General features: G+C 32.6%; 1 protein-coding gene across 3 annotated transcripts in view; it reads left to right on the top strand.

Annotated features, from left to right (window-relative positions):
* LOC123716082 (arfGAP with SH3 domain, ANK repeat and PH domain-containing protein) overlaps nucleotides 1-20,096 on the top strand; it is a 43,041-nt gene that overhangs the window by 4,598 nt on the left and 18,347 nt on the right. For all 3 annotated transcript variants that reach the window (XM_045671624.1, XM_045671623.1, XM_045671622.1), the window contains 2 exons: nucleotides 4,191-4,339; nucleotides 16,175-16,429. In XM_045671624.1, the coding sequence (XP_045527580.1) occupies nucleotides 4,191-4,339; nucleotides 16,175-16,429 (404 nt within the window). The remainder of the gene's footprint in view (nucleotides 1-4,190; nucleotides 4,340-16,174; nucleotides 16,430-20,096) is intronic.

Here is a 20,096-nt window from a genome sequence, read left to right as displayed (position 1 = left end):
TTTTATTTGCAATAATTCTATAGCTGCTAGATGCATAGGTGTGTATAGATATACAGCAATTAATTTGATTAGGGACGTATTGAATCTTGCCTGAATTTGGAGCGATGAAGTGCACTGGCCTACATTATGATACAACGAGCTTCAGAGTTCACGTGGATTGGGTTAGATGATAGAATATGCGCCGAAAGGTTCTTTGTTCTCGGGCCACAGTTATTTCGGATAATAGTAACTTACGTATTATATAATTGTAACTTTTGTTATAAATCAAAAACCGTATAAATTTCCCTTCTAATTAGCTAAAACTGTTTTAGGCGATTATTTAAATGTAAAGGTCAAAGCTCAATTGAAAGCTCATTTATATATGTATACTGAGTAATTCCATCTTCGTAAGTACGTTATATATATTATACGATGGTAACTAAATTATTATGTTATTCTTTTAAATAGTAATGTAATAATTTCTTAATATAAATGTGGAGGCTGTAAATCGTTTTTTAAATGCTGGTTTAAATGTATAACAGATAATCACTGTATTGTATAAATTGTTGTCACTTATAAGATCAAGCTGTCATAGGATCAATGCATTTAGATTTTTTAGTCTTTCTTCCTATATTTCATTACATTTAATATCTAAACGACACTCAACTAGGTAGGAAAGCCGACCGCCGAATTTCATGAACTAAATCTAAATCGTTACTGATAGGTCCAAGTGAAGTTTCCCTTCACGTGTCACAGATGGAAAGTGGGTCGACGCACGTCTGGTTGATCATACGAGATTCTATGTTTATCTATGTATTATAATATTTAACTTTGAAGTCTAAATCGGAGGTAGGGCTTATAGAATATATAAATCGTCTTAGAGAAGCAAGTATGCTTTGTCCGTATATCAATATAGTTGACATTTTATTACATATTATGAAAAGTATTACTCTACGGTATTACATTTTTTTAAAAATGGTTATGTTTTAGGGGAGGTATATAGTACTCTTGTTGGAATATTAAAAATGTATGCTCAGTTTTGTTTGGCCTAAAAGTAGATTATTTTATTGCGAATAAATAACAAATCTTTAAACCAATCTCGGGGAAGTATGAATGCTTTGCATCCGTTCATCAGGCAACTCAAAAGTTTTCAGCCTTAAGGCATATCGCAGTAGAATAATAAGGATCTATACTAGAAAAATATGGTTTCACAAGGTTGTTGACTCCGTGTTTATATGAATGTATATAAATACTGATTTTTAAAAGCTATATTCGTGGTGACTTAAGTAAATGTACTTTGCTACTACGCTGTATTTTGGCGGTATGGTTCTGCAATCCACTTATACAAAAACAGTTGAATTACGTCTGAAAAAAAGTTAAATAAAATGCGACATTGGACTTTTTTAATACACTTAAAAACTGGAGCGACGATCTAAAGCTCGCGTTGTAAAATTGCTGTGTAGACTACATGAATGTTATTAGTTCACTAACTGACCTACATCTTGAAGCGGTTATCAGCAAAAACCAGTATATGGAGAAAAAACGTTGAGAAACTTTCTATTAATTCCGCTATTCTGCTATATTTCCAAAATTGTTTTTGAATTTAACGCAATAATCTGTATTAATATTATAAAAAGAAAACATTTTATTGTTTCTTTGGCTGTAAAACTAGTCGACTGATTTGAACAATTATTTCACAATTAGAACCGTACGTTATCCTTGATATAATAATAAAAAAAAAGTTTAGGGTTCGTATGAAAAGTTCGATAATGTGACTCATGGTGTGAACGCCAATAATCCTTATATGGTGTGGAGACTACTGACCGTAGAGCATTACAGGCTTATAGAAGACATCACTAACTACAAAAAAGTCTTATATTAAAATATATTTTTTTTTATACTGAAACTATTTGCCTACGATAGCTTTAAGGCTATAGAACATCGTGATACAACCAAATTAATGCGGGTTATAAATTTTTGTATAGATGATAATTACAATAATTATACTAATAATTGAAGTTCATACCAGCTGCATAGAGTAGTGGGATATTTGTTTATGAATATGTAATGGCTATGGGGTCACAGATGTAAAAGACGAATGTATTTCAAAAGAGTTTATTGACATGTAATTCCATCGCGTGCTAGGGTTTGTTTACGGGCCGGTAACTGGTTTCGCGGGTCGCAGCTGCGCAAGGTCGCTGCAAAAAGCAAAACGAATGCGTATGCAGCGTTCTAGAATATTGGCGGTTTTGGTTGGGATATTGATTTGAGTTTTAGAATTTTTTGAAGCAAATATTATAGGATGAATGTGTTATTATGGTGAGATAGTTTATATATTGTGTTCTTGCAGCAATTCTTTTTTATAAAGTTTTACAGGCGTTTTTAAGCTGTGGTGTCCCAGATACAGAAAAATCCACTCGACATATAACGCTCCTCTATCGGCGGTAAATTATTTTTCCCGAAATGTTTTATAGAAACACATTTCTATTTCAAGTACATTACATTTGGTGTTATGCATTCAAAATCGACATTTAGCGACGTCAATATAATGTCGTTTATGGCCTGCCCTTGGCGCTGTTCCAAGAAACGGTGGAAAATCATTTGTATTTGAATCTCTTTGTGATTTATCGTAATGGGCGACGAATCGCACGTCCTTATATTCGATATTTTTAAACGTTAATACTATGTACACGTAATTTTGAGAAAAGTCTTCAAAGATCTGAAGAATCTCAGATGAATAATCTGGTCCTACAAGTCGATAAAAATATCAGTGGGAAAATGCAGAATTCTCATAAAGGGTGGTATGTGTGTATATTAATAGAATAAAAATAGTCTCTTTCGAACACAGCGTAAACGCAATTTAATAGAAAGAGACAAAAAATTACTAATTATTCTGATTTCGTTTTAATTCTTTTGTGTATTTTATTATTTTAATTACTCATTGATTATATCTGCAAAATCTACATTTCAATAACGTGTATCATGAAACATTTATCGTTGATAGATTAAAAGATACGAACGTCGGAAATTTTGTCCTCAAAATATTAAATTTATTTTTAAAATTGTACGCCCTACTTGCAACCATACTGTCTTAATTTTGTACTCCCCTTTTATTAAGTATAAAAAACTAACGAGACCATAACGACAACCCGTCATTTTCGTTTTCATAAAGTGCAGAATCTAAAACAACTGTCAAAATTTTAATATCAACAGTCCTGCAGTGAAATCAAGTCTGTTTCCCTTTGATTTTCGGACATTTTGATGAAAAGTTGTGCCGATACGAAGTGGTTTGATAAACACTCCCGATGGGAATTTGAAAGTGCAATGCAATCCGTTGATTGAGAAGGCAAATTGGAATCTTTTAACCGAATTAATTTTTAATAAAGAATTTATTAGGATAACATACATTTTTACTGTTTCTGCTGAAACGCTCCGTAATTAATGTAACAACGAAACGTATGATATGGATTTGAGCGGCGTAAGAATATTCACTTTGTATCCACGATATACAAGCAAGCACTCAAACAGACGATAATATATATAACATACTAAGTATGGTTAATATATCAATGTTGAATTTTTTATAACGAATTCTCTACTCTTTGTTGTTTGCCTACATCTGAAGATAATGCCCATCATCAAGCAAGATCCAGCTTAATTCCGTAAAACTAATTAAATACCGTATAACAACAAACGACTCGCGATTGTAGGCACTAGAAGAGGAAAAGGTCTTTGTTACAAAGATGGGATAATCTTTTAAAGAACTAAAGCCTCTAATTGTAATCTTTAAAAGTTCGTTACCATTGATTCTATGAGTGGTTCACTTAAAATACATTTACATATCTGAAATTTCGGCTAAATAACATGATAAAAACATATTATTTATGCGATGATTGTATAAACAAGCAAGTCGCGTTTCGTAAACTGAAATAATCATTGTTTCGCTGGAATTAAGGGTATTGGTCAGTTTTCGGACGCATTCATACAGTTTGTTTAGAATATACACGAATTCAAATAGAACGATTAATGTCTGTCGTTCCAAATACACTGTTATATTCTTAGTATTGTTAGTACGAAGGGATAATTAATAAATGCGTGAAGAGCGGTACCGCAAGGGCGGTACTTTTGTTTCGCCCTCTTATTTTGATTTCGATAAAGCTATAGGATGATAAACAGCTCATAAAATTGTATTATTTGTTAAATTTTTTCAGCACACGTGGACAATGAAATGTACCTTTCTCGAGCGCTTGAGAGGCTGGGAGGGAATGCCCTCAGTAAGGACTCGGAGCCAGACATTGGGGCCGCCTTCTTCAAATTTGCCGTCGTCACTAAAGAACTGTCTGCACTTATGAAAACTTTGGTAAGTTCCTAATTTATGGCTTCAGAGACTTTTTTCTTACTTTTGTCAAACGCTTAGCTTTTCTTTGAATGAATTTAATATAAATAAAACTAACGATAATATTCAAGTAAAATATTTGCTGAGAATTCAGCCACAAGAATTCTCAACTATTGTGAATAGCGAATAGTTGACTGCGCTTCGCTTTGTAGTTGTAGTATTTGACTCCGTGCCAACATCAGAAATTATTTAAAAATCTATTGATTTAGAATGGGTTATCATAGGATCTTGTAATAACCGCGTTATTTATATGACAACTATACTTACACATATACAGTTTCCACAATGCACAGTTACCGTAAGTTAGCAAAATATTAAGCGACATTTTCTTATACAACTGATAATAAAACCTTTATAGAGACACCAATCTGCGACTATAAACAATAAGATATTTCCAGAATGGCACTGAAAAAGTTTTTCCGAGCCCTAAACTTATATAGAACTTTTCGACCGGCCGATCCGACCGGTGTCTTTGGGCCGCTTAGCCAGTGGTCTTACACTGGCCGAGATCCTACAACTTTTATTTTCCAATCCTTCCTATTTTTTTTATTATACATATATTATCATAACTAGTTAGTTTGTTCCTTCAAATTTTAGGGTACATTTTGTTAGTAATATTTTTAAGCGCAATTTTTTTACAGACAATTAATGTACATACTTTGGCATAGGTATTGCCTTGTAAAATTATAATAGAACCTCAAAAAATATGAGAAATCTTTTAAAAATATCTGTACGAAAGATATTTAATAAAATCTCGTTCGTCTGCGGTACACGGCGTGTAAACCATTTGTGAAGTATGAATTGAATGCCATTGTATGTATGTGGTACATCTTCTGTCCATACATTAGAATGGCAACAGTTCATAATAAAAACGTTCTAGATTCTTTTATCCTTTGGGATTCTGCCTGAACTGAAAACACATTGTTTGCAATGTTCCTGCGATCTATTCTATGTAGTTCCAATTGCGGTGTTCGCTGTTTTTGGTCTTCTTCATTTGAAATGAAGTTAGTCTTTTAAATTTTGAAGTTTTAGGTAGAACGTGGTAGATTTGAAATCATGTCTTTATATTGTGTAAAGTTTATCCTAGAAACATTCTTCAAGCGTTACCAGATCGCGTTTATTAAAATAAAAAAAATGTATTTGAATTTAGAATAAAAAACTGTCTTGATGGGTGGGGTAGTAAGCACAATTGAACTTGCTTGTGACTGACATCTTTATTCCAATTTTGCGACACGATCCGTCCTTTGTTTTTGGCCAATCACAAACAAAGCAAACGCGTCATCGTTTCTAGGGTTGTTTTAACTTCTAAAAATGTATTGAAGTGACAGATTATTTTTCTATAAATAATGAAAATTTCTTGATTTTAAGTATTTGTAAACAGTGATAACTATCACTGTTATACCTATAATGTATGCTGCTTTCAATTAATATGTAGGATATTATTGTTATCAATAACTACTATTGGTAGACTTTTACAGAATTTCTCCTCCATTGATTACGTCAACACGTGATCGATTCGGCTGTGGCGACAATTCCGTAAATAAAGGATATTTATAACATATAATATAGGATATATATATATAATGTGTCATTGTATGTGTAATTCGTATTAAAACATAACGAGGAAAGCGTTTGAATTTTAATGAGTCGCATTATCTAAAGTACGTATTCGTATATTCACCTGTATGTGTACGCCCCAGTTCATGTTGTTTGCACGAAACGGTAACTTACGGCTGACGACCGGATTAATAATTAATAAACTGCGCCTTTACTTGTTTCAATTATTTTTTACCGTGTAACCTATTTTGAAACAGCTGTACTTAAGGCTAAACAGATTGGTCTACTGTTTTGTTTATTTAACATTTCGATGCGTCATCCAAGTGCTCCCCCCATACTTTAAAATAAATTTTTGCATTTTATTGTATTGGTAATTGTTTTGTTTAATATTTGTATGATCTATATGTGTATGTCATGTTTGCCTTGTTCTTGTCAATTTAAAAATTGAATTTGTGCTTATTTTACCAATGTATTAGTGTGCCGAGCGTTGGCAAGCTTTTATCAATGGAATAAAATAAGTGACTGAATTAGGGAATCAATAAATGATTACATCAGCCCCATTTAGGTGAAGTGGTTTTGTTGTGTTCGTAGGTAGGTTGATATAAAGTTAATATAATGATTTGGTTTGTTTATATATTAGTCTTCCGTGCTATATTAATTGATCGAGTAAAACGAGCGTAATAAGACTTGAAATTCTACTAGTAATATTGAAGGAAAGTCTTACAGAAGCAATCATAATATTACCAGAAGTGAAAGTTCAAAGACTCGCTCGAATATTGCGTTGTACCGGTACTTTTCGAGAGATTTTCGCTCTAACTACAGTTTTATATACCCTAGACGTCATCTCCGTTTTATATAAAGGCCAAATATTGTATGAGGAAACTGAAGTAAACCAGTTCGTTGGGCTAATAAAATATACTTCATTCGCATACTGGGCGAGGAAGAGAAATAAATAAAAAAAATTAAATTGTAGACTGAAGAACGAACTTTTTTTTTCTCATAATTGAAATTGATATTCTGTATTCAGTTTTTTGACCGTAAGTAAATTGTAGTAACTTAATTATAACAAGTTAGCCGTAGGAATAAGTAAATAACAAGTTAAATAACGGAAATTTATTAAAATGTAATCGGTATTTGATGATGCGATCTAATGAAATAGGTTGGTAGATTAAATGATCTGTCAAAGGGGTATTCAGGGGTAAAATAATATTTTTATATCAATTGGAACTCATTAATTTTTATACGAAAATATGAACTAACTAAAATGTAGTTTCAACTTAAAAGTTCAAGTTTATTTCATCAAAACATTTCAGAAAGTAATTTAAAATCAATTACACGTTTATCAGTTAAAGTGGAAATAAAATTCCGTCCGTAAATTATTCACGCGTGTCCTCAATAAAATCGAAAGAAAGTGAAGGCGAAACTTGAATTGGTGTTTACTATACGTTAGAAAGAGTTCTTGGTGTATACTGACCTACAAATGTAGGAATCGTTTAAGTTATCTATATAGTTCTACTATAATTCTTAGTTAAGTTAAAAGTCTATTATGGTATCAGACATTTAAATATAAACACTGAGACAGTTCTTTTACATCTTTGATGACACGGAAAGGTTCGTCGATTTCGATTTTGTGTGAACCTCTTTGTTTAGTACATATTTTAAATATAGAACCTTAAGCGATAGCCTACTGAAGAATTTAATGTTATCGTATATAAATTTATTACCATGTCAGGACTAGTAACTATGAATATTTATTTAAACAACTTCATCCCATAAAAAAATCACGCACAGAAGCCTAAATTGATTTAAGAATTAAAACTATTTGATCAAATTGAAAATTTGCGGTGAATAAAAATATATACTACCCAAAAAATACATACATTTAGTAAATTCGGTTGAAACAATATATCAAAGCCATTGTATATCAACAATTATTGAATATAACCTAGGTTCCGTTTCTGTCTAGGATACGCAACATTAGAATTGCATTTTATTAAAAACGCATTGAAGTAAGCCGAGAAATAAAAAAATGTTTTATAAGTGAATAATTTCATAATTAGTCGTTAATAAACAGTGATAGTTTGCTACCGGAAGTGGTGTGATTGAAATATTCACAGCGGACAGTCTGATATCAGAAGGGACCGAGCGATATAAATCTAAATTGTACGTGCAGCCTATTTTCCTCATCCTATTTGCTAGGGTCAAGATTTTCTATAAATAGTTATACAGTCAAAACGTTTTACGACGACATCGTTTAGAACAACATACCGCTTATATTGACTAAAATCAAAGTTCGCGGCCGAATTCTACTGTATTAGGTACTTAATAACAACGTCATCGGCTGTTACGACTATCGGTTTTTACGGCCGAATAGTCCCTTCGATTTTTTTATAACAGATTTTGACTGTATTTCTCTTTTGAGCCTGAAATGGACGAACTAAGAAACGCAGCCAGTGTTCTTCCACACAATATAGTAGCTATACAGAAAATGTTAGGTTGTTTTCCTTAAATTTAGATTTTGAATTTAGAATATAAAGCACCGCATAATGAAAATCTCGTTGAGATTCGAGGAACATCGGCATAAAACGCTTTGACGTAGGTGCGTGGGCGCAGATTGTACACCTACTCGCAAATAGGTCAGGGTGATGTTTGCAATTTGACCCTGTATTTTTGCCAAGCAACATCAATCATGATTTGGAATATTTTTATTCCCTAGTGTTAATTAATTTCTACATTTATTTGAGGACCTCATGTTTACTAGAGCAGACAAATGTCAATATATTTTTTAACGCTCGTACGGCGAAGGCAAACCTCGCGAGGAAAGCATGCCACGCAAAAAGTCGGCTCTCACAGAAGGGTGATCACCTTCTTTTAGAAAAACAAATTATCTCGAAACAGATACAGACGTCTGAGGCCTAGACCTAAGAGATTGTAGCGCCACTGGTTTTTTTAAAATATCTTTAGAAGAAACGAAAAGAAGAAGAGCTATTTTGCGCCAGACGAATCCGTTTTTGTTATGTCTTACGAGAACAAATTTGTCATCATATATTTATATTTTAATTATTGTTTTAATAACAAATAATACAAATTGTACAGTATATTATGTCTTCGAAACAGAACTTAATAAAACTCCCTTTGCCATAAATCATTAAAACTAAATAGATCTCCAAGCATCTCTGGGTGTTGCAGAAAACTTAGTGGAACTGATTGCCACCCTATTAAAGAAGGGAGATTCAACGACAACGGTCAGGGTAAACGACGTAGAATCTGCACCTTTCTAACTACAAAGAGGTTTTCGACAGAAATGCATCCTGTCTTCCCTCTAGTTCAATATTTATAGCGAATATATGAGGGTAGTGCTGGAGGAATAGGATGAGCAACAAACCAGAAACCTCCGATGACAACGTTATTTGCCTTCTCGGAACCGGAAATGGCGGAACTGTTTACCAGAGTGCAGCAGGCAAGCGAAATGCTTGTCTTTCTATTAATACGGTAAAGATGAAAAGAAAGATGTCAGCGGATCAGCTTGACTCCTCACGCGTTCTGAAGAATTGACATAATTTGTGTTTTTGGGTTCAGTAATTAGGACCACGAAGGAGAAGAGACATTGTGTGCATGTCTCTTAGAAGCGCATCTCTTTCTTTTTAACACAGCGTAAACACAATTTGCCAGAAAGGGAGGAAACAGCAATTTTATGAATAAGCGGATATTGTAATAGTCGTCAGTGCTATGTTTTACAGATATAAATGAAAACATGCAGAATTAAAAGACAAAGCGAAATATCGCACCTAATGACCTCTCCTTATCTTTCAAGATAATATTTCCAGCAAATTTGTTACATTGAAAGATAAGTTATCTCCACTTTCCCATTCCGTCTACATTTTTTATCTTTGCGATAAGTTGGTGCATAATTGCAATTACCTTAGTTTACGAAGTAATAGCATATAGTTTTATCTTTTGTTAACATAGCTTTTACACATTGAAAGAAAACACTTTTTTAACCGGATTTAAGCTATTTGTATTATTATAAATTTAAAATATGTATTAATATATATATTGTTTTGCTAATACTTATCATGACCATGACGAATTTATATATAAACTTTAATTCCTGTTTTTCGCAATAAATGTTCGTCCTTTCCTGTATAATAAATTCTATTAAAATGTTAGTGTTTGTGTTACTTTTTCATAACATAAGTAGTATGACTGCTCTATTATTCTACAAATATTATACGAGAAAGCCTATAAGAATTCATGGATCTATTAACATCAGTTAAATCTCAAACACCAATTCTCAGATCAAAGAATTTAAGGTTTGTCAAAGAGCGATAAAGAAAAGTTTACTAAATACAGTGTAAACTATATAAACTATATGACTATGCGTTTTATGGCGCTTTAGAGAGTTGTCGTTAAATGAGAGAAGAAATGTCAGAATTAGACAAAGATAGAGTTTATTTCAGATTACTGTTAGTCTGCGTATAGTCTGTTATTTTTGTCTGATGTCTTTTGCTGCACCAGTAATTTTGTTGTATTTTTTTATTTATTTTTCATATCATACGTTATTGAGGCATCTTGTTGATAAAGGAAGTGTTTTTCCAATAATTTTGGTGCTACCAGAGCTTCTTTAATGTTCCGCGGAGGCTCAGGGTCATCAGTCTCATCTTCTTCATCTCCTTGCCTTATTATTGCGTGTATCAGAGAAGCTTTATCATCAATACACTGTGATTTTCTTTTACTAGCCATGTTTACAGTTTGAAAGTTAGTGAGCAAGTAAGAATATGTTAACTTATAGACTCCTACTTATTAGTCATGGTCAACAACAGTCTACACATGCAAGCAATCCCAATTTGTAAACAAAAGAACGAATTTCTTAGAAAGTTCGTAATCATGATGCCGACACTCAAGTTTATTGCGGGCTAGGATAATAAAGCGACAGAAGAAAGTACACAGCTGCGCAGTTTTTACTAATTCTAGCAAGTTAAAAAGTACTTTAATACTAAATTTTTGTCGTTATTTAGAGTGGGTGTAATGCTATGTAGAGTGCATCATTGTATGGAAGACAAGCTAAACCAACCAAAGCCAATTGATTTCGACGCTTAAGGTAGTTTACACTGTATAAAGAAACAGATAGGGTTAGACATTAGGAACACGACAAAGATAAGAACGTTACAAAGTGTATTTGATACGACGACTATTGCCAGGAGCCGAGAAGTAGAGTAAAACTGTAATGAGTTGGTACCTATAACAGTAAAAGGCCTCTTGTTTCGGAAGACTAAAACTGGTTGCAGGCGAGGTATGGTCAAGAGTAGGGCGAGTAAAAGCCCTGGTAGGAGGAGACCTTTGTCTGTAGAGTTATGGCTATTGGAAGTAGCAAAGTTTGACCGCAGTTGCGCCCTTGAGATAAAAAAATATTTTTTTATCATAATTTTAAATATGCGCGGGAGCCGGCTCTTATCTTGTTTCGTTTGCCTGTTATAAATCGTATATAACATATCGCTGTATATTTGTATATTTTATGGGGTATATCCATGATAAATCAATCAAATAAACCGTTAACACTTAATGGTTTAAGTATGATTATGAGTAGTGTCCAAACTATGATATTCGGCTATAAAACGAAACTTATAAAAAATACGCTTAAATTTAGTCTTACCTATTTTATAAATCAATTCAAACGAACTAGTAACAAAATATATTTAAAAAAACTGTTTTAAGGATACCGTGATCATTGTTTTATGCTTTATAGTCAGCAGAAGATAGTTATCGTTATAACTGATAATTAATCGGTATTAATTTGACCGAAAATACTTTATGCAAGTACGTAGTCATTTGGAAACAAATTTTCCATTTAAATATATTTTGTTTGCCCTAATTTTCATGCCCACTTCAATTTCTTTCGGAGCTTTCGCAGCTGGGTGTAAGGTAGTGCGCAGAATCCTCGCCCTGCCCTTGACACGGCAGCATCCTTTGTCCTTAAATATCGGTTTTATTACGTCTTCGATATTTTGTCTATTATGGGCTAATGATAATCGCTAAGTAGTTTAATCTAGAAGCTCCTGGTTTATAAAGAACGTCATATGCTAACTACTAAAGTACATAGTAGGTACTAAAGTACCAGTCGAAGCGATAAACGAAGTTATCTATAACAATGTAATATATTATTTCCTGAACAAAAACACACAAAACGTGCAATCGCTTTATTTTTGATAAAGTATTAGCTTGTAGAATTGGAACACTTTTCTTTGTGACAAAGGTGTTGTATATATATTTTTTTCTTCTATAGCTGTCACTTCTTCTAATCATATTCTATATAGATGTGAACATTCTAGTACAATTAAATGTGTTAAGTTTTACAGAGCTCAGATAATATTTCTAGCGGTCCTAAAACCTGTCGTTAAAAGTGAGGCTTATTCAATTTCATATAAATATGTTTGACGATTTTGGTTTAACAAGGTATTAGTCCATATTTTCAAATGTTTCATGAATACCTTGAATTCTAATAATATTGGTCAATTGCGGGCCAAAAGTAGAATTACCTAACACTAGTTTCGTCAATTTTGGATACCAAAGTGGATTAGGATAGTCCTCAATCGCTGGTCTTTCATAGTTAGCTTCACTAGGCTTTTTTATGAACTGTGGAATCAGCTACCTGTAGAGATTCCCTAGGACATACGACAACGCACAACATATGGGCTTCGTAAACTGCCGTTTATAGCTGTCCAGTAAAGGTTTTGAGAATTCAGTTTTGAGTTAAAATAGGTCAATTAGGTATTAGGTAATTCACGATCAAGGGAAGTAAAACAAATGAAAAGCAGACGTTTGATTTACACACAATATGCTTTACGCACGTGCTCTTAATTACAATTATCTGTTATCATTGTTATTATTGTATACTCTGTGAGAAAAAGTGTTTTATGAATGGCGCCTTCGTTATGAAACAATTTCAATTACGATCAAGTTAACTGTATTTTTTTCTAAATACATATGTTAATTACATTTTGTGATTATTTTTTGTTTTTAAAGGCGAGTATAAAGTGCCTGAAACTGTTTTAAACCCTCTTAACGGGCCCCTGGGGAGAATTCTAGGGGGCGGGCCATACGACATAGAAGGAAATTGATAACGCGCAATTAACATCTTTTGGTCTCCGGTCCACACGGATACATAACTGTACCGTTTAGCCTAGGCTTTGGTGCCTATCGACCGAAATGAGTAGTTCCTGAGAATTGTACTCTTATACGCCTGTCTTAATACTAAGCTATTAGCGGTGTAGGCAAAAATGGTGCCTTTAAATAACTCTAGTTCATTTATTTAAGAATTTCCCTTTGTATTTTATTATTATGGCATTATCGCGTTTCCCTTAAGATAAGCCGGTAATGTCGTGTAACGGATAAGTAACCGTGCTCGCCGTTGCCAACTTCCGGTTTGTAACTTCCTTTTGATCGTTGAGTTTTAGTAGCTTTTAGAGTAAGTGAAATGAAGACAATATAGATAATACAGGTCAACAGGTGACATTTAGAGTAAGAATTAGTCAGCCCTAAATATGACTCCAGTAAGTCAAAAACGTATTCTATTTGACTTACAGAAGTCATTCTTGGCGATTAGACTCGTCTTTTGATTATATGATAAGTTTTAATGTGAGGGATATATCCTTAAATAATTTCTTCATAGTACATAGATAGGTACCCATATAAGACCCATATAGAACATATGGAGAATAAAATATCAAATCATTGGGACTTATCAAAAGCTAAAGTTAGTAGAGACAATAATTGTTTAATAACTTCAGTATAAACTAATTTTATATTAGAATCACTATTCTTTTCCATGTAGAGCAAAAACATAATTTTCTAAAAAATGTTATGAAAAAACTTATTTTCTTCATCAACATTTCTTAGCAAATTATTAATATCTTACATCATAGTTGTAAAGAAAAAGTATTGTAGACATTGCATCTCCATGTACAGCTATAACCATACTTTGTACTAGTGAACTTGAGAAAATAAAAGATTTTATTATATCTCCGGGATGAGACAAAGAAATGCGATGTTCTATTGTCTATTGTGAGTTATGAAGAGCCTCCATATCGAATCCATCTTCTATAGTATATACTGCCACAACGTTATTGTCTATTTTATATGAAGAAACACGAAACCTTTTATTTTTCACAGTAAATATCAAATGGTCAATAAAAAAGATTTCATCATTACTGTAACGAATTAATCGTACGTTCTGATTTCATGGTTTTTAGTTTTGTTTACTTAGATTAGTTTGTAGTAAGAAAGGCCATCTTTTGTATTGAAACTTTTTATTTTTGTGACACTTCCGGGCGGTTTAACGCTTGAAGTAGGTATTATACCAACCTGATGCAGTGCAGTAAGTCGAGTCAAAATCATCATACACTAAGGGCTGTTTCAATGTATGGATAAAGTACCAAATAGCTATGCAACACATAAATTATTTGGAAGATAAAAGTTCCGAATAAAAACTTCGCGCTTCATCGGACTCATAACTTATGACAGACTTTATGTGACGAATTCGTTATTCTCACAGTCGTGAAACGCAACAATACTGTTTAACCTACCAATAAGTAATAAACAGCTTATTTAGAGCTTATCTAGAACTTATCCTTACATTGTGAAACAGAACCTAAAAATATAAAATACTTTTTGTATTCATTTAAACACAAAACACACAGAACCCTTTTCTGATTTATAACGCACTGACTAACACTGTAATAGACCACCTGTGACCATGCAACTGTAACCACGCGAAACGTCGGGATATAGTAATTAAGATAATTAAATGACTTATTATCCGTTGTAGGCACAGCAATAAAGGGTTATAAACATCTAAGTTAGTATTGCGTATAATTTTAGTCCATTTCACCGTATAATTAGACATATTATAACACATCGTAGTTAGAAATTAGGGTTGGCGAACTATCCAGGAAAGGTTTCATGTCAAACACTGTCCCTCCGGCCCCTGGTAATCGATGTGTTCGCTTCAATGATTTTTCGATGGCTTTCTATAGACATTCTACTTAAATGAACACTGTTAATCCGTACTTGAAAGTAAAACTAAGGTTCTCTTACCAGTTTTTAATTAATAATACTGAACACGATTGAAAGTAATAATTTTAGAACAATTATATGCTTGTGTTTTGAGCACGCAAATATTGGGCAAGTGTTGCAATAAAAAACTTAAACTAAGCTTTCCTTTAATCGTTTAATACCCGTATATCATTCATTTAATATAACAAGATTTACCCGAATATACATTTTTCTCGTAGAAATAAATAATAAAAAATATGCTGTGATGTTTTTTCTTCGAATGCATATATATCTCATATAACATTGCACTTGAACTAGTTGGATTTTATTCATACACCGCGAGTGAAGCACTCCATACCTCAATACCTCTATGCAATTGAATTCACGTATCTTTACAGGTCATTGCCAACTAAACTCGTTGCATACAAGTGTACCTCGGCTATAAATTCTCATTGCCGTTTGGTACTTTAGATGCGGGCGGTGCATTTACAAGTAAATAGTCTATCAAAACGATATGAAGCAATCCCAGAGGCTGAGCTTTACCGTGCCGACACTAGCGGAATTCTAGTTGAGTTGTGCAATACATCGGGGAGCTGAACTATTCTATATCTGTAATCTTTTGAGCGGTTTTGTAGAGAATTCGTTTTGGTTTCAATACTTTTGTGTAACTTTGTGTGCATTTGAGATACGAAGTGATGAAATAATAAACAAGTATTTTGTTGCGTTAGTATCCACAACTAGACGCATTGATATAATGTTGTAATAGAGATTCTAGCGAAACAATAGATGATAAACAGTACTGTTTGATTGTTTGATTATGTTATGTTTTTCCGCTCAACTTATATAGGTTAATATAGCAAGATGTTGAATCATTCCTTATAAATTAGACAGACAAAATCAGAAGAACACATTTATTTTTGCTAATATTAATAAAATAAGGATCACAAAACTGCGCATACACACACACTACACTTAAGCATCTTTGTACTTTCCTAAAGGAACCCGTTAGAAGACAGAAAGGTCTTATTTAAGTTATTGTAGGCTGCGACGACTATTTTAGAAAGATAAATATTTTTGATAGATTGCCTCCTGTTTAATAGTGCAATTTGGGGTTATTCTATTATATATTTCCAATTTTTTACCTAACATTATATACGAAGCTCTGTCTTACCAATGTTCTTATGTTCACAGATGCAGAATATAAACAACATAGTCATGTTTCCCATAGACAGCCTTTTGAAGGGTGACCTACGAGGTGTGAAGGGTGACCTCAAAAGGCCGTTCGACAAAGCATCCAAAGACTACGAGTCGAAGTACCTAAAAATTGAAAAGGAGAAAAAGTCACAAGCTAAGGAAGCCGGTCTAATTCGTAGTGAGGTGACGCCGGCAGAAATTGCTGATGAGATGGAAAAGGAAAGGAGATTATTTCAACTGCAAATGTGTGAGGTAAAAGTTTGAAAGATTCGTTTTGATTTTATCGTATATTTTTAATCTGTGCATTGGTAATGAATATAACCTAAAAATATTTTGTAATTAGTCGGGATTAAAAAGTGAATAAGGGGTGATGGCGTGTAAAATTAAAATTAATGAACGTAAATGTATCTGCCTCGTGCCGTCGTTATGGGAATTCACTACCAATACCTATTAAACCGTGATGTGTTTAAATATATTCGTTAATTACATTTTATCGTTTAATTCAGACCACATTGAATTCTCATGGAAATTGGTTTATAATAGAAAGCTGTTTTCGGAGTAATTTTTCATAATGCGCCTAGTATAATATTTGTTAAGATATGTTATTGTTTTAATAATAAAATGGTCCTTAGTTTAACAATTATATGCCAATCATATATTTTTTATTCACTTTTATATAATTCTGTGCTAATAAAAAATGTATTTTTATTCTGTCATATCGTGACAATAATGAACAAAGTGCAATTAAGGTACTCAGTACTCTGGTAGTTAATTGTTAGCAGAATAGCTTTGTTAGTAGTTTAACCACGGTTTCGACTGTCATTGTAGATAAAAGGTACCTTGGTAATTACGCTTTTTTAGTGTGTTTAGTTTTTGTAGTTTGAAATTTAAGTAAGGTAGTTAAAACATCATTTATATTCATATTTAACATTAAAAGTCTAATCACCTGTAAGCATACATTGATTTGTCTAAATAACAACTAAAATATATTTTAAACATTTTACAAACAATTTTATAGTCAAGTGTAATGAAGAAAAAATCCCAGTCTAGAATTAGTTTTGGCTCGGGCCGGCGTTAGCCATGTAATTAATTGTAAGTGCAATTTGTGGTTCCGAATCTGACTCGAGAGGGCAATGGAATTGCCACGAGCGTTAGTAAAATCTTGCTTAATTGATATTTTATACGGTAATATTAATGTGCATTTCGTAACGACTTTGTGGTTATTAATATTCGATTTCATTTATTAAAATTTACAAAAGTTGTACATTTAGAGCTATACGTCTAATGATAAGAAAAACACGTTTTGAACGGATTAAAGCTATGTATTATTATTAAAAACTTATAATTATTTACATAATGATTATTTACGTAGTCACGCACGGTGACTGAAGACAAAAGGTGTTAAATGTCAAAAGCATCACAGCTGCTGAGAAAGTTGTGTTATCTGTATTTAGTCGAAATCAACTTCGGGGCAATAAATACAGAAACACGCTGAAAAGCACGCGAAACGTCGGAAATAAATTAAAATTTAGAATTATATAAATAATTATAAGTTTTTAATAATAATACATACCTTCAATCCGTTCAAAAAGTGTTTTTCTTAATGTGTAAAAGCTATGTTAACAAAAGACAATACTACGTCTAATGTTTATACAATTGGTGCAACCTGAAACTTATCACAGCTAAGTTAGCTGTTTTTTTGTTTTTCCAAAGATAGCTTTATGGTAGTAAAATTAAGTACAGTTAAGTAGTATTAGTAATAAGCATTATTATTTATTTGTTCAAACATACAATCATAAGTCCATATGGTTATTATTGTATTAGTTACAATATTGTCATAAATCAGTATATTATCTTAAAATTAAAAAGGGCACATACTGTCCATTGCAATGACCCATGTTAGGGCAATACAGTCTTCCTGCCATTACCGCCATCATGCTGTTTTTTAGTGTAATTACTACAAGTGTTAAACACACGCACACTTAATAAAAACCTTCAACAGAATCGGCTTGAATCCCATTCAAATTCCAATAGTTTTATGCTGTTTTGAAAAATTCCATTGAAGTCTTAATACAAAAGTGAAATATGTCTATTAGACCAACCAAAGTATATTTATTCGTAAAAGCTAAAATTATCCAATTTCAACCGATAACATTATCAAAGTCAAATAATACTATTTGCCACTTGTTTATGTACTAAGACGTTAACAGTTATATATCACATAGATATAAGATATGCCTATTGTGTGAATGACCGACCTTACAATGGCACTATTAATTCAACTTGGGAACGGTGCTTTATGATTTTCGGTGTTTCGTTACGGTTGCATAAAATAATGTGTTGACGTTAGATAGTATTTTTTATAGAACATTGGGGAACATTTATTGACAGGTCATCGTTACACTGGCGCTCGCGAATTCATTAACGGCATTTTAAAGTATCACTTGATAGATCCAAAGTCGAATTGGTTCGGAAATAATATAACTAGCCGCTCGTGCCATATAGACTTGATACGCGGCAAATTGTGCTTTAGGTAATAATAATAGGATTTGACAAATGTAAGAGATAGTTCGCTATTACGATAACGATAGATAGTTTCGAATGAATCGAACCTAGCTATAAAGCTAGGTTAGCTAAAATTAACATCCAGATGAAGAAAAAAGGCCTTATATTTGATTGATATCGTGAATATATGAATTATTGTTTTCAGTACGATTTTTTGGAATTATGACATGAATTATGGATCCGCTAAATTATTTGAATAATGTACAAATTGTTAACAAAAATGATTACTGAGCAGCGCTTATAATCTATATTTTTACCATATCGTTAGCACGTCATTGGAAATTTCCCCTTATGGTAATTGTATGCAAATTAAACGCTTCAATAATATTGATAAAATCTTAATGCGTATTATCTAATTATGTATCATAAGCTCTCGAAAGCCGCGTGAAAGGTGTTTGATATGTTACATAATTGACATTTGTTTGTATTGATTATATTTTCTACTTTCTTTTGATATCCGGCGACGGTATTCTGTTGAAATTTTACACAATGTTTTTTTAGTTAATAATTTTAAGTATTTGAAGAAATCGCGATTTCCTTTTGTGTATAATATTATAAATACCAAAAGAGTAATAGTTTAATCGGTATTTCTCCAAGAAAAAGATTTTGATGGTGATATCGGTAAGTCATATTTGTATCCAAAATAATTAGTACCGCGAGCGACGTTGCGTATCTAATTTTTTAAACTCCTAGTTCTTGTGCAAAAATTTATCTACAAAATAGTTTTTACAAATATTCTTTAGCGAAATTATCTTAATATATATTATTAATAATTCGTTCCATGAATTCATGAGTCAGGCATAATACTACATGATACTAAATAGTCAACACAAACTTATTTGCTACCACCGGCTCAAAATTCTTCCGAGAAGAGTGTAAGAAGACCGGCATTAAAATTCTTTTATCAGACCCCTTCTGAACTCAGAAATAAGTTTCTGTGAGAGTGCAACACTTAGTACTTTATAAAACGCTACATCATACCCCTGTGACCGAGCAAGTGATATTGTGTGGAGTACCGTTATATGCCAACAAAGTCTGAACGCGATTTATTTAAATTGTTTGAGGATTGTGTTACGATGATTATGGAGGTCATTGCTATGGCGGCAGCCGTTAAATGTGCAAGATTTTAAAACATTAAAAGACTTGTTATATTTTGTTATAAAGTTTGTTACTGTGGTTAGCTTACTGTTTCTATGGAAATAACATTGGTAACAAATACAGTACAAACTTAAATCCTAGTAGTCACACGTCACCCATTAAAGGCTGAAAGGAAAATCTAGCAAATATTATAAACTTTGCTAACACAAGCTGTTTAAAGATATTGTTTAGAAAAGGAATAATACGAATTTGGCTT

Source organism: Pieris brassicae, chromosome 11, assembly GCF_905147105.1.
Source record: "Pieris brassicae chromosome 11, ilPieBrab1.1, whole genome shotgun sequence".
NCBI lineage: Eukaryota > Metazoa > Arthropoda > Insecta > Lepidoptera > Pieridae > Pieris > Pieris brassicae.
This window is presented reverse-complemented; position numbering and strand designations above follow the sequence as displayed.